General features: G+C 33.4%; 1 protein-coding gene across 4 annotated transcripts in view; it reads left to right on the top strand.

Moving 5' to 3' along the window:
- Nucleotides 1-14,552, top strand: part of CNOT6L (CCR4-NOT transcription complex subunit 6 like) — a 98,987-nt gene that overhangs the window by 38,718 nt on the left and 45,717 nt on the right. For all 4 annotated transcript variants that reach the window (XM_074324421.1, XM_019720244.2, XM_074324423.1 and 1 more), the window contains one exon: nt 10,839-10,928. In XM_074324421.1, coding sequence (XP_074180522.1) covers nt 10,839-10,928 — 90 coding nt within the window. The remainder of the gene's footprint in view (nt 1-10,838; nt 10,929-14,552) is intronic.

Here is a 14,552-nt window from a genome sequence, read left to right on the forward strand (position 1 = left end):
TCTTTTGCTCATTTCTGCTTGGAATATTTGTTTCTTATTGATTTATAGGATTTCTTAAGCTGTGTCTATTTTGTATTGTAAATGTCTCCTCCCATTTTGTGTCTGTTCTTTATTGGTATCTTTTAATGAATAGATTTGATATTTTTATTGTAGTTTAATTTAAAAATCTTTCATGATTAACTGCATATTATGTCTTTTTAAAGAAATCCTACACAACTGCCACACAAAATATGGCACTATACACTTATACATAACATTAAAGGGTAAAGAGGATAACATAAAAACATTTTAAAAATGGGAAATGCAAATAAAAACCACAATGAACTATCCCAGTTAGAATGGCTATCATCAACAAGACAAATAATAACAAGTGTTGGAGAGGCTGTGGAGAAAAAGGAACCCTCATGCACTGTTGGTGGGAATGCAGATTGGTGCACCTGCTATGGAAGGCAGTGTGGAGGTTTCTCAAAAAATTAAGAATAGAAAATAGAATTACCATAATTTTACTAACAATTTTCACCCCAATAAATTAAAAAAAAAAAAAAAAAAAAAAAAGAATTGCCATATGACCCAGCAATCCCTTTCCTGGGTATCTACCCAGAAAATCTGAAAACATTTATCTGTAAAACTGTATGTACTCCAATGTTCATTGCAGTTTTATGGTGGCCAAGACATGGAAACAACCAAAGTGTCCTTCGATAGATGATTGGATGAAGATGTGGTATATATACACAATGTAATATTACTTGACCATAAGAAAAGATGAAATAGTGCCATTTGTGACAACATGGATGGATATTTAGATTATTATGCTAAGTGAAATAAGTCAGAAAAAGTTGAGAACCAGATGACTTCATTCGTATGTGGGATATAAAACTGAAAAAGGAACAAGACAAAGAAACAAAAACTCAGACACAGACAACAGTTCAGTGGTTACCAGAGGATAAGGGGGAGGGGGATGGTAGACGAGGGTAAAAGGGGTCAAATATAAGGAGAACTGACTCTGGGTGGTGAGTACACTGTGTGATATATAGATAATGTATTACAGAATTGTACGCTTGAAACCTATGTAATTTTAACCATTGTCACCCCAATAAATTAAAAAAAAAACAAAAAATATCTTGCTTATCCCAGGTCAGAAATACATTTTCCTATATTACCTCCTAACAGTTTTGTAAAGTTTTGCTTTTCATAGTTAATTTTTTCATTCATTTGAAATTGATTTTTTAATATACTATGAGGGGTCTAATTTTGAGAACAATCTAATCTTGTTTTTTTCCTATGAATAACCAGCTGTCTCAATACCATTTAGTGAAGAGTTTTCCCCTTTTCCACTAATCAGCAAAGTCATTTCTCTCATTTATCAGCTGTGTCTAGGTATGTTTCTAGGATCTCCATTCCGTATATCTGGTAGTCAATTTGTGTAACCTTGCATGAATTACTGCATTATCATGATTATTATTATGGCCTTACATTAAGACTGGATATCTGGTTTAGAAATTACCCTAACATTTTTCTTTTGTAGTGTCTTGGCAGTTTGGGTGTCTTGGATCTTCTTATACAAAAGAAACAGCTTGCTATATTTCACAAAAGCTGTTGGTACTTTGGAATTGCATTGAATGTCTGGATCAAGTTAGGAAAAATTGACATCTTAACTATATTGAGTCTTCTTGTCCATGAATTTAAGCACTCTCTCCATTTATTTAGATCATATTTAATGTCTTTGTATAAAATTTTTAACTATCTACACACTGATGAGGCACATCTTTTGTTGGATTTGTTTCTAGGCAGCTTATAAATTTTCTTGTTCCTATTATAAACCAGGACTTTTTTATTTTAAAAGTTGCCTTTTCTGCTTATTTGCTGTTGGGGTATATAGAAATGCAATTTAAAAAATTGATCTGACAAGCTTTGGCTAAATTCTCCTTCTTTCTAAAAATTTGTAAATTATTTTGGGTTTTATATGCAGGTAATAATTTCATTTGCTAATAGTGACAGTTTTGTGTTTTCCTTTCTAATTCTTCTATATTTAATTTCTTATTTTAATGTATTGACTGGGATGTTTAGCACAGTGCTGAATAGAAGCATTAATACTGGGCATGCTTCTCTTCCCAATTTTAAAGGAAGTGCTTCTAATATTTCTCCATTAACAATGATATTTGCTATACCTTTTTGGTAAAAAATTTTTTTTAGTTTCTAGAAGTTTCCTTCTGTTCCTGTTTTGGTAATCCTTATTCAAGTGCTGAGTTTATTGATGTTTTTCTTTGTCTATTGAAATGATTATATTATTCTCATTTCACAGGCTGAGGTAGTAAATTATACGTATACATTTTTTCCAATTTAAAGTACATTTGCCTTCCTGAGGTAAACCCAATTTGGTGCTTTTATACACTGCTGGATTTATTTTGATAATATTTATCAAGAACTGTGAAGGCTCTGAGATTTTATCCTACTTTCAGGCTAATAAGTTAAGCCAATTATTGTTTCATGGATAGTGGCAGAAGACATGAGACTCCTGGGTCAGAGACAAAAAACATTGTCACTCAAGCATAGTCCCAGACACATGCTTTGTACACAGTGTGTTTGCACTGTAACTGAGTAATCCAGGTCCAAGGTTCCGGCACTTTTCAAGCAACCAGCAAATATTCTAGCAAACAGCAAAAGTCTTGCTTCCCCACGGGGACAGAGTTATATGGAAATATTTGTATGGTTGTCTTGACCTATTTGGTTGCCTATATAACTAGCTACAGATACTGTTTAGTGTCAGGAGACAGATAACCCTGTGAATCTGTCAGTCACAAAGTATAAGGAGGTAAGCACAGGGTTCCTGGTGGACAGCTTTCAAACAGAACTTTTTTAAAGGAATTTTTCACGTGTTCATCAATAAGATAGTCCTGTGTTTTTATTATTCTTACAAAGTTCTCTCAAAGAGTTTGTGTAAGATTGAACTAATCTGTTTCTTGAAATTTTGGTAGGATAATTCTATAAAACTATCATTGCCTAGTGTTTTCTTTGTGGAAGATAATTAACTATCACCTCAGTATATTTGTAGTTATGAGAACTGTTGAGACTTTCTAATTGTTAATGAGTCAGTTTTGGTGGCCCATATCTCTGCTGTTGGAATTTGTCAAATTCATTTGCATAAAAATGTTCATAATCTCTTGATAAAGTTTTAGACTCTTCTATTTGTAGCTATATCACTCCCTGTATTAAGATTTATTTGTGCCTTCTACTTTTTTGGGGTCTGATGTAGTCTCCCCAGGGATTTGTCAGTTACATTCTTTTCAGTAAATCAATGTTGACTTATTTTTTAAAACTGGTTTCTGTTTTTTCTTTATTTGTATTATCTAGATTTATAATTTTTCATTTTCTTTCTTTTAAAGTTATATATATTTTCATATTTAGATGTCCTTATTTTCAAATATAAGCATTTAAGTTTATAAATTTGCCTATTTTGCTTTCTTGTTGTTGCATCCTACAGTTTTGATATGAAGTATTTACTGTTTTGGCCTAAGTATTTTTAATATAGGTTATCATATGTGCTTTGACCCATCAGTTATTTAAGATTTCCATTGCATGTGTGATTTTAAATTTAGCTTTTTTATTGTTAGCTTTAAACTTAATTGCATCACAAGCAATTAAGGTAGCCTGTATGAATCAGTTCTTTGACACTGTTGATTGTTGCTTTATGGCCTAGTGTATGATCAATTTTTATAAATGTTTTACTGAATGTGAAAAAAATACTGTTTCTCTCATTGTTGGATACAGGTCTATATATATTTGTCCAGTAGATCAACTCTGTTGTTTATATTGCTGAAATTTTCTATATCTTTAGAAATTTTTGACTGTTTCTCTTTATAATCATTAAGATATTTATGCTAAAATTTCCATTAAAATGGTGGATTTGTTCATTTCCCCATGTAATACATTCAGTTTTTGCTTTATATCCTTTGGTATTTTATTAAGTATATCAACTATACCTATATATTGCTGTATAACATACAGCAATATATAGGTATAGTTGCTATACCTGTATACCTGTATACCTATATACAGCTATACCTGTACCTGTATTTTGCTATACCTTCTGGTGGTATTAGGTAGTGAGCCTCTTTTTCCCTTGTTAGGGTTGTTGTCTTATAGTCTGTGTTGTTTAATATTATAGCTGTGGAAATTTGCTTTTGGTTAATGTTTGTGTAATACATCTTTTCTCATCCATTTACTTTCATCAGTTCTTTGTACTCATGCTTAGGTGTATCCCTTACAAATAGAACATAGCTGGACTTCGTTTTTAGTCCAGTCTGACTTTATTTTGGTTTAGTGTGTCGGTTTAAACCAGTTGCCTTATCTATATTGTAATTATTGATATTTTTGTGTTATTGCTATCCTACCTTTTGATTACACTGTGTGATTTTTCTCTCCTTTTTTGCTTTTCTAAAAATAGTTCCCCCCCTTTTATTTGTTTCTCAATCTACATACCTTTCTATTGATTTTGGTATTTGTACATTGTATTTCTAAACTCTAAGTAATGACTCTTGAAATTGTACCTTGAATACATTTTTGAAAACATTAAAATTTTAGCAACCGGTTTTACTGAGCTATAACTTATGTAGAGTGGTGAAATCCACCTCTTCCGTGAATGTTGGCAGACTGTGCATAGCAGTTGCATAACCTCCACCACAATTGTGCTGTCACCCCTTAAAATTAATTTGTGTCCGTTGAAGTCAAGTCTTTCCCCTACTCTCAGCCCGTGGCAACCACTTTTCCAGAATGTCATATATGGAAATATATAGTATGTAGTCTTTTGATTCTGGATTCTTTCATTTAGTATAATGCGTTTGAGGTTCATCCATGTTGTCGCGTATATCGGTAATTTCTATTGCTGAGTAGTGTTCCATTGTGTGGATATTCACACGTTGAAGGACATTTGGGTTGTTTCCACTTATGGGTGATTAGATATAGAGGCACTATTGATACAGGACTTTGAGGTTATCCCTTTCTTCTTAGTACAGCCACTCCAGCTTGCTTTTGGTTACTGTTTGCATGGCATACCTTTTTCTGTTCTTTTACTTTTAACCTGTTTGTGTCTTTGAATCTATAGTGTGTCTCTTGTGGACAGCATATAATGAATCATGTTTTATTGTTCATTCTGCTAATTCTGCTTTTTAATTAGAGTTTAATCCACTTTAATTTATTTGCTGATAAGGTAAGATTTATGTCTGCCATTTTGCTATTTGCTTTCTATGTCTTACATCCTTTTTATTCCTTTGTTCCTCAATTAATGCCTTTTTTGTTAGAAGGATATTTTCCAAAGTACCAATTTCATTCCCTTAATCTTTTTGCTATATTATTTTGAGTTACTTTCTTAGTGGTCACCCCAGGGATTACAATTTGCATGTTAGTTTATAGCATTCTAATTGGACTAATAGGAATTTAATGTCAATAATCCAAAAAAACAAAAAACAAACTTTGTAATTGTAGCTCCATTCACTTCTCATTTATGCTGTTATTGTCACAAATATCATTTACACATTGTGTGCTCATCAACATAGATTTATAATTATTGCTCTATGCAATTGTCTCTTAGAAAAAAGAAGAAAATAGTTAAAAACAAAAATTACATTTATATTGTCTTTTATATGTATCTATGTAGTTATCTTTTCTGGTACTCATTTTCGTACGGATTCAAGTTACTGTCCAGTGTCCTGTTATTTCATCCTGGAGGGAATCCCTTTAGAATTTGTTATAGAGCTGGTCCACTAGTGACAAATTCAATTTGTGTTTATCAGGGAATGTCTTAATTTCTCCTTTATTTTTTTGAAGGATATTTTTGCTAGATATAGAATTCTTACTTGACAGATTTTTTTCCAGCACCTTGAATATCATTCTGATGCCTTTTGTCCTCCAGGGTTTCTGATGAGAAATCAGCTGTTAATTTTATTGAGTATCTGTACGTGATGAGTCACTACTTTCCCATTGCTTTTAAGTTTCTCATTATGTCTTTACCTTTCCACAGTTTTATTAAAATTTGTCTGGGTGTGGATCTCTTTCATTTTATCTTACTTGGAGTTTGTTCAGCTTCTTGGATATGTATATTGTTTTCATCAAATTTGGGATGCTTTTGGCCACTATTTCTTCAAAAACATTTTTTTCTGTTCTTTTCTGTCTTCTGGTACTCCCATTATGTGTATGTTGGTACATTTGATGTTGTCTGACAGATCTCTGAGCTCTGCTCATTTTTTTCATTATTTTTTTCTTTCTGTGCCTCAGACTGTATCACCTCAATCAACCCATCTTGAAGTTCACAGATAATTCTACCTGTCTGATATTGCTCTTGAGCCCTTCTAAGTGACTTTTTTTACTGTACTTTTCAACTTCATAATTTCTATTTGGTTCCTTTTTTATAATTTTCTATTTAATTTTGATATTACCTATTTGGTGAGACATTATTTTTATACTTTCCTTTAATTCTTTAGATGTGATTTTTCTCTAGCTCTTTGAACATATTAAAATAGTGGAGTTTTAAAGCCTTTTCTAGTAAGTCCTCAGGTAGTTTTTCTTGTCCTTGGAGACATTTTTATTGATTGCTTCCCCCCCCCCCCCCAATGTATGGGGGCATACTCTCCTGTTTCTTTGCATGCTTCTTAATGTCTTTGTTAAGAACGGGACATTTTAAATAATGTGGCAACTCTGAAATCAGAATCTCTCCCTTTCCCAGGGTTGTTTATTACTGCTATTTTGTTATTTGTTGCTATAGTGACCTTACAACTAATTCTGTGAAGTTTGTATTCTTTATCATGTTTGGCTGTAAAGCCTTTATTCAGTTGGTCAGTTAATACTTGGACAGATACTCCCTTAAATGCCTGGAACCAGTAAATCTCCCACTCTTAGTCAAGTGGCTCTGTATGTACTTTGGAGCACACCTTCAGTATTCAGCCAGGAAGTTTATAACTCTGCCTTAGCCTTTATTTTATACGTGTGCATAGCCTCAAGGTCAGGCAGAGGTGAGAGCTTAGACTGTTTTTAGGTTTTTTCCTAAGCATGTGCATAGTCCTCCATATATGTATGTCTTTCTAGGTTCCCCAGAATATGTCAGACCTTTTCAAAGCCCGTATTGATATTCTTATTCCCAAGCTTTTCCGTACGTTTTTTGGTTAGTCTATTGTTGCTTCAATTGTTTCCGTGACCTCAGGCAGCTATAAAGTTAGAACATGTTCCAGTGATGATTTTCTCAAACATGCTTCCAAACCCCTTCCCTCCCCTCCAGGTGGGTGTCTTTTAGCGCCAGGCAGGAGTCAAGGAACCACCACCCAGGTCAGATAATGGCCAGTCTTTGGGAATGAGTCTTTGAAAGAGCACCAGCTTAGTTTTGGTTGCTCCAATTGTTGCCGAGCTGCCCTGGCAACGAGAGGACCAGAAGTTATAACTCCTTAAGTTGTTGTTCTTACCCTTATTGTGCCTTTTTTTCTGGAATAAGTACTCCCTGGGTTGCTGCAGTCGTTTGGTTAATTTCCAGAGTTCTGAAATAGTTGATCCTGACAATTTTTACTAGTGTTTTGTTGTTGTTATTGCTTTCATGGAGGGACAAATTTTTGGAGGTTCTTATTCTGCCATTTTTGCTGTTTTCTTTCTGTTTCTTCTTGAGCGAGCTGTTGTAGTTTCTGTCAAGAAATGTGTTCGTTTCTCCTAAATTGCTTAATTTATGGACATAAAATTTTCTTAGTAATACTCCCTATCCTTTTAATGTCTCAGGGGCTGTTCTGTCTTTCATATTTATAAGTTGTTTCTTTTTGTTGTCCTGGTCAAGATAGGTTTATCAGTTATATTGCCTCTTTTTCAGAGAACCATGTTTTGGGGTCAGTAGTAATCTCTTGTTTTTCTGTTTTAAGTTTTGTTGACTTATGCTCTTTATTAGTGTCTTCTGGTTTCTTTGGGGTTTATTTGCTCTTATTTTTTTAGATTCTTAATATGGAAGTTACATCATTGATTTTAGATATTTTCTCATATAAACATTTAATGCTATAAATTTCCCGTCAGACACTGATTTAGCCACATGCTACGAATTTTGATAATGTTTTTATTTTAATTCAATTAAAAAATTTTTTAATTCCCTTGTGACTTCTTTGACCCATGGATTATTTAGAAGTGTGATGTTTAATTTCAAAGTACTTAGGGATTTTCCAAATGATCTGTTGATTTCTAGTTTTATTTTGTTATTGTCAGATAGTATGCTTTGTATTATTTCATTTCTTTTAAATATGTTACAGTTTGCTTTCTGGCCCAAAATGTGTTCTCTCTGGGTAAATGTTCATGTGGACTTGAATGTATATTTTTCTGTTTTTGAGTAAAGTATTATGTAAATATCAGGTCAAGTTTATTGACAGTGTTGTTCTGGTCTTCTCTATCTTCACTGATTTTCTGTTTAATTTTCCTGTTGATAACTGGTAGAGGAATGTTGAAGTCTCAAATATCGTCTTGCAATCTTTGGAGATATTCACTATATTCTAGCTTCTGTGTTGCTAATAAATTGTATTGCCATTCTCTTGGTTTAAGTAATTGGTCCTTATCTGGTTTCAAAGTCTTTTACTTGCTATTGTCATTCTCTAGTTTGCAGTACAATGAAAAATGAAATCCTTTCATAAATTTCTTTGTGTGCATTGTGCATCCTTGTATCAGTTTATTCATTTTTTTAAATTAGCTTTTGAAAGTTTTTGCCTCTTCTCACTCTCCTCTCTCTTACTGCTCTTTCTGGCTAGGGGTTAGGTTGTGTTTACTATTTACTGTAGCTGTATGTTGGAATTCAAAATTTCCTCTAGTGTGCTTGTTTTTAGCTCCTCTGTTGTCTTTGGGTTTTCCCAGAGGCTCTTTAAATAGAGGCTTGCAATTCTTTTAGCCGTAATACTGTATTATTACACAGGAGCCCTATTGATGTGGTGGAAAAGTATGGAAGGAGAAAAGTCCTGTAGTCCTGTGATTAGGTCTCAGTCTTTTAATGAGCCTGAGTTGGTTTCGCCCCCTACCCCCATCCACTTCAGCTAGAGGGGGCTGGAGTGTGGAGTATTTCTCTTACCCCTGGTTGATTAGGCTTTGGTAAAACCCCAACTGGTTATATTCCCATGTGGGTAGGACTTGTTAAGGAGAACATTTACATTCCCTCTACCCTCTGCCAGAAGCTCAGGGCAACTTTTCTCCAATGTTTATAGTGAGAACCTGGTGAGGCTTCAGGAGGTAAGACTCAGGAAAGTGTGGGGTCCCCTAAGACTAAGTCTCCTGGAGTTTTCAACTGTCAAGCTAATCTTCTCTGAATCCCCAGCTATTTGTCAATGACTGTTTAAAATGTTCAAACTAATACTAATTCCTGTTCTGCTCTGTGCTTCAGCATTTGGACTTCTGCTCCCATAGGCTGTGATCTCAGTCTGCCTGTTTGTGTTCAGGATAGCAGTTTGCCCTGTGACCTCAATCTTTAGGATGGGAGCGACAACTTCCAAGCTCTTTAGATGTTGGACTAGAAACTGATGTCCTGTTCTTTATTTCTAGAGCTCCAGTTAATGTATATCAAGATTTCTTATTCTAACTCTTGTATCTTTTACTGTTTCATGTTTTATGTCTTTTGACTCTCAGTAATATCTTTTGGGTAGTTTCTTTGATATCTTTCTGTTCACTAATTTTATTTTTAGCTGTGTCTAATCTACTGCCTAACTCATTCATCATGGCTTTTTCTTAGTACTTTATTTATGATTGCATATAGTAAAATACCCAAATACTTAAGTATGCAGCTTGAGTAATTTTGACAAAAGTATCCACATGTGTGACCACTGCCTAGCTCAAAATGTGGAGTATTTCTGTCACCCCAGACCATTTCATGGTTTTACTTTCAACTCAGTTGGAACTGCCAACCAGATTTACACCATAGTTGTACTATTTTATACTTCCATCAGCAATTTATGAGAGTTCCAAGTACTCCATATTCTTTCTAACACTTTGTTGTTTAATAATGTTTTAATTTTAGCCCCTCTGGTTGGGTGGCTGTTGCATTGAGGATTCTGTTTGTTTTAATAGCTAGAATTTTCATTTCTGGAAGTCCCATAGTTTTTGTTTTCTCAAATCTGTTTACCAGACTGTTGTGTGCTTGTCTTAACAAATACCTCCTTTATTTCTTAAGGGAATATATAGACTGTTAACAATAGCTCGTTTTTTTTGATATTTGATAAATCTATACTCTTAGTACTCAAATCTCCCTCATCACTATCATTAAAAAATTCTTACTTTCCTTTCACGTTTCATTAACTTGGTAACAAGTTTTCTTTTTCACATGAAATATCTTCCTTTTCTTATATGTAATATAAATATTCCAACTAAAATGACCCTCTCTCTTTTTTATATCTTGCATTCTTTGTAATACAGGGCTGTTTGTCTTTCAGTACGAATATTGTCTTTGGAGATAAATATAGAACCTGTAAGGATTACTTCAAATGCCAAGTTGTGATATCATTTCAGAATTGACCAAGATCAATATGTAGACAGCGATACACGTATATATTGGTGTGTGTGTGTGTGTGTGTGTGTGTGTATGTTTAGGTATGTATGTATACATATGATTTTGAGAAACAAATTACAGGTTTACAGTAAAACACTGAAATCAGGAAAGAAATACCTTTTGAAGTTTTTCTTTGTGAATATCTTAAAGAGTATTTCTTTAAATTCATACAATTTCTTTAAATTTATGTTCAGATTAAATATAGTAATATTCACTATAGAAAATTATTTTTTATTTGTGTACATTTGTCTGGTCTTGCTATTGTAAGTCTTACAGATTTTATTTTTGTCTTCTGCTTTAGGCAATCCTTTATCACAGGATATTCTCAATTTATACCAGAACCCAGATGGAACCCGAAAGCTACTGAACTTCATGCTTGACAATCTTGCAGGTAACTATTAATGCCAAAGCAGTAAACTTACAAATATTACTGTTAGCAAATATGTCACATGTTGCTCAAGAGCATCTGATCATTTTTTAACACTGCTTGTAGGCTTGGAGTTCCTTGCATTAATTAATGTATTCCATGCTAGTGGGACACTTTTCATGTACTGAGTGCTGTCTATTTGCCAACCAATATATAAGAAGCTTTAGTTACATGATCTCATTTAATCTTTCTAAGAACCTAGGAGGTAGGAATTTTTACTGGTATTGTACAGGCAAATTCTGAGATTCAGACAGTACAGCAATTTACCCAAGTTACACAGCTGATTAATAACTGAGCGGAGAACCCAGGATTGTCTTGCTCTTAATTACAAAGATACATAGTTATCAGTTGTTGGAATTTGATTATGTAGAACCTACATATTGCACATATTTTTCGTGAATGACTAGTTTGATTCACTACACATTTGTGGAAATTTTGTAACCAGGATTTTAATTAAGAACACCAGATTTATCTGACTAAAATAGCTGTATTCCAAATAGACTTTTTTTTTAATATAAGAAGGCTATTAAGTACTTGACTTAAAACATTTTTTTGTTTACGCACTCAATATAGGGATAAAAGTGTAGAAATGCTACTAAATTCATTTTTTTAAATACTATCTTTCTAAAATACAGAATCCTGAAATAGAGCCTGAGAGATCTAGATTCCAACATAGAGGCCATCATCATGGCCTGTAGATATTTTGGCTGTCCTTTTAAAACTTCTCTCCATGATAGAAGACACCTACATACTAAATTTTAAGAAATAGTAAGATTACAATAAGGTAAAACCAAATTAATATTATCTAAACAACTTTTGGGTAAAAAGACTAAAAGTTGATTTATGAGAGAGAGACAGATTTATTAGAGAGTTCCTTTTTGTAAGAAATTAAGACTATGTGGCAGTTTAATTAAGCTGTATACATAATATGTGTATGCTGTTTTCTTCATGCTTTAAAATTAAATGTCTCTCATCTGTATAAAAGTAGCCAGTTGCCCAGCTATCTGGCATGTGTGTGATGTATCTGTGTGTAATTTTAAAGGAGTTTTTAATGTGTTTTAGATAAAAGTCATTTGTTGACATATTCGTTGCAAATACCTTCTCTCATGAAGTTCTCTGCTTTTTCACTATCTTAATTTGTCTTTTGATGAACAAGAAAAAAATAAAATATGCTTGAATTTGTTGATCTTTTCTATTATGGTACTGCTTTTGTGTCTTCTAACAGTTTTTCCCTACCTCGAGCTCATGAATGTATTGTTCTATATTATCTAACAATTCCTTTTTTTGTAACATTTAAAGGTATAAACTTCTTGGCATTGAAGTTTGTGTAATACAAGAGTAAATATAACTTTTCCGTATTTGTATTAAATTGAACCTGAGCTATTTATTGAAAAGACAGTTCTCTCATTACTGGTTTTTAGTGCCATCTTTGTCATTTATCATCAATGTATAATATATATGGGTTTATTTCTGAATTCTGTATTCTCTTCCACTAGTCTTTGTGACAGTATAACAGTGTCTTTAGTATGGTAGGTATATACAACTTTAATATAGTAGCTATATAAAAAGTGTCTGTGTATACAAGATGTGATAAAAAAATATGGTGAATGTTTAATAACAACAACGAAAATGTTACATTAAAAGATACATTGCCATTAATCCCTCTGAAAATGTTCCCCCCCTGGCTTCAAACACACTTATCCCATCGTTCTTGCCCCTTTCTGAAGCAGTTCTGGAAGTCCTCTTTAGTAAGTGTCTTTAGTCGCGCTGTCGTGCTGCCTCGATGTCCTGAATTGATTCAAAACATTTTCCTTCCATGGTCATTTTGATTTTGAGTAAGAGCCAAAAGTCGCACAGTGCCAGATCTGGTGAATAAGGTGGATGAGGACACACTGTAATGTTTTTATTTGACAGAAGCTGCCGTATACCAGAAGTAATATGTGACACAGAGCATTGTCATGATAGAGCATGATTTATGGCTCACTTTAAAACACACCTTCTCTCAACTGTAGCTCACACCCGTCTGCACCAAACAAGTTGAAACTTGTCACACACTGTTACTAAGGTTCAATGTGCAGCTTTCCATATTGAAGATCCTGCCTTTCCATTGGATGACACTAGGCAGCAGCATTCACCGTATTTGTTGATCACAACAGAAAAACTACGTGTCACACATCGCTTCTGGTAAGGCAACTTCTGTCAAATAAAAACATTATGGTGTGTCCTCATCCACCTTATTCACCGGATCTGGCACCGGTGAATCTGACTTCTGGCTCTTCTCCAAAGTCAAAATCACCATGGAAGGAAAATGTTTTGAATCAATTCAGGACATTGAGGCAGCCACAATAGTACAACTAAGGACACTCACGGAAAAGGACTCCCAGAACTGCTTCAGAAAGTGGCAAGAACGATGGGATAAGTGTGTTTGAAGCAAGGGGAAGTATTTTCAGGGGAATTGATGGCGATGTGTCTTTTACTGTAATAAATTTTTAAAAATTTAAACATTCACTGTATTTTTTGATCACGCCTCGTATATTTATATACACTCAGTCTTAAAATCCAGTAGAGTAATTAAGTCTTCCCCCTTGATTTGATTGTAGTCATGGCTAGTTTTGGCTCATGCTTGTTTTACTTTGTATTTTCATTAAAATATTTAGAATCAGCTTTTCAAATGTCTCTTCTCTCCCAATATAGGGATTTTGATTAGGACTATATTGAATGTGTAGATTGGTTTGGAAACAATTGGCATGTTTACCACACTTGATCTTCTAACAATGCAGAAGATTGTTTTATGTATTGTGTCTTCTGTAGTTTCTCTCAATATTGAGTTTCGGGTTTCTTGTCGTTTTTCAAATTTTGTGCAATTTTTTTGACATTTATTCTCCATATTGACTTTTTTGATACTTTTATAGTGTTTTTGAAAATAAATCTCATCTTGTTATTGCTGATTTATGGAATACTGTTGAGTTTCGTAATATTTCTTTTGCATTCCAGGTATTAGTTATTTGTGTTGCCTCCATTTATTCCATGCATAGTCTTGCCCAGTGATTTATCAATACTTTATTTGAAAAGAAAGAACCAGTTTTTAGCTTTGTTGGTCCTGTTACATGTTCTTTTCAGTATCAGTAATTTCTTTATTTCTTCCTTTTATGTTCAATGGGTGTCATTTTCTGCTCTTTTTCTAACTTCTTAATACCAAAATCATTAACTTTATTTTAGACTTTTTTCCCCTTCAGAGTATTTATTTGGAAATCTCCCTCTAAACATGACCTTTAGCTGTATCCCACAGGTTTTAATTTGTATTATTTTCATTATCATTCAGTTTAGCATGTTTTCTAATAGGTCTCATCATTTTTTCTTTGAAGTTTCTTTCTCCATTTCCAGGGGAGTCCTAGTTTTCTGTTATTGATACCAAGCTTAATTCTGTTGTGGTCAGAGAACATACTATGATTGGTTTTGATTTAAAATTTTAAAATGTGTTATTACCCAGCACATGTTTAATTTTATAAATGTTAAGTGTGCATTTAAAAAGAATGTACACTATATAGTTGTTTGGTGCTGCATTCTTTATGTATTAGTTTTAAGTTT

Source organism: Rhinolophus sinicus, linkage group LG02 (assembly GCF_036562045.2).
Source record: "Rhinolophus sinicus isolate RSC01 linkage group LG02, ASM3656204v1, whole genome shotgun sequence".
NCBI lineage: Eukaryota > Metazoa > Chordata > Mammalia > Chiroptera > Rhinolophidae > Rhinolophus > Rhinolophus sinicus.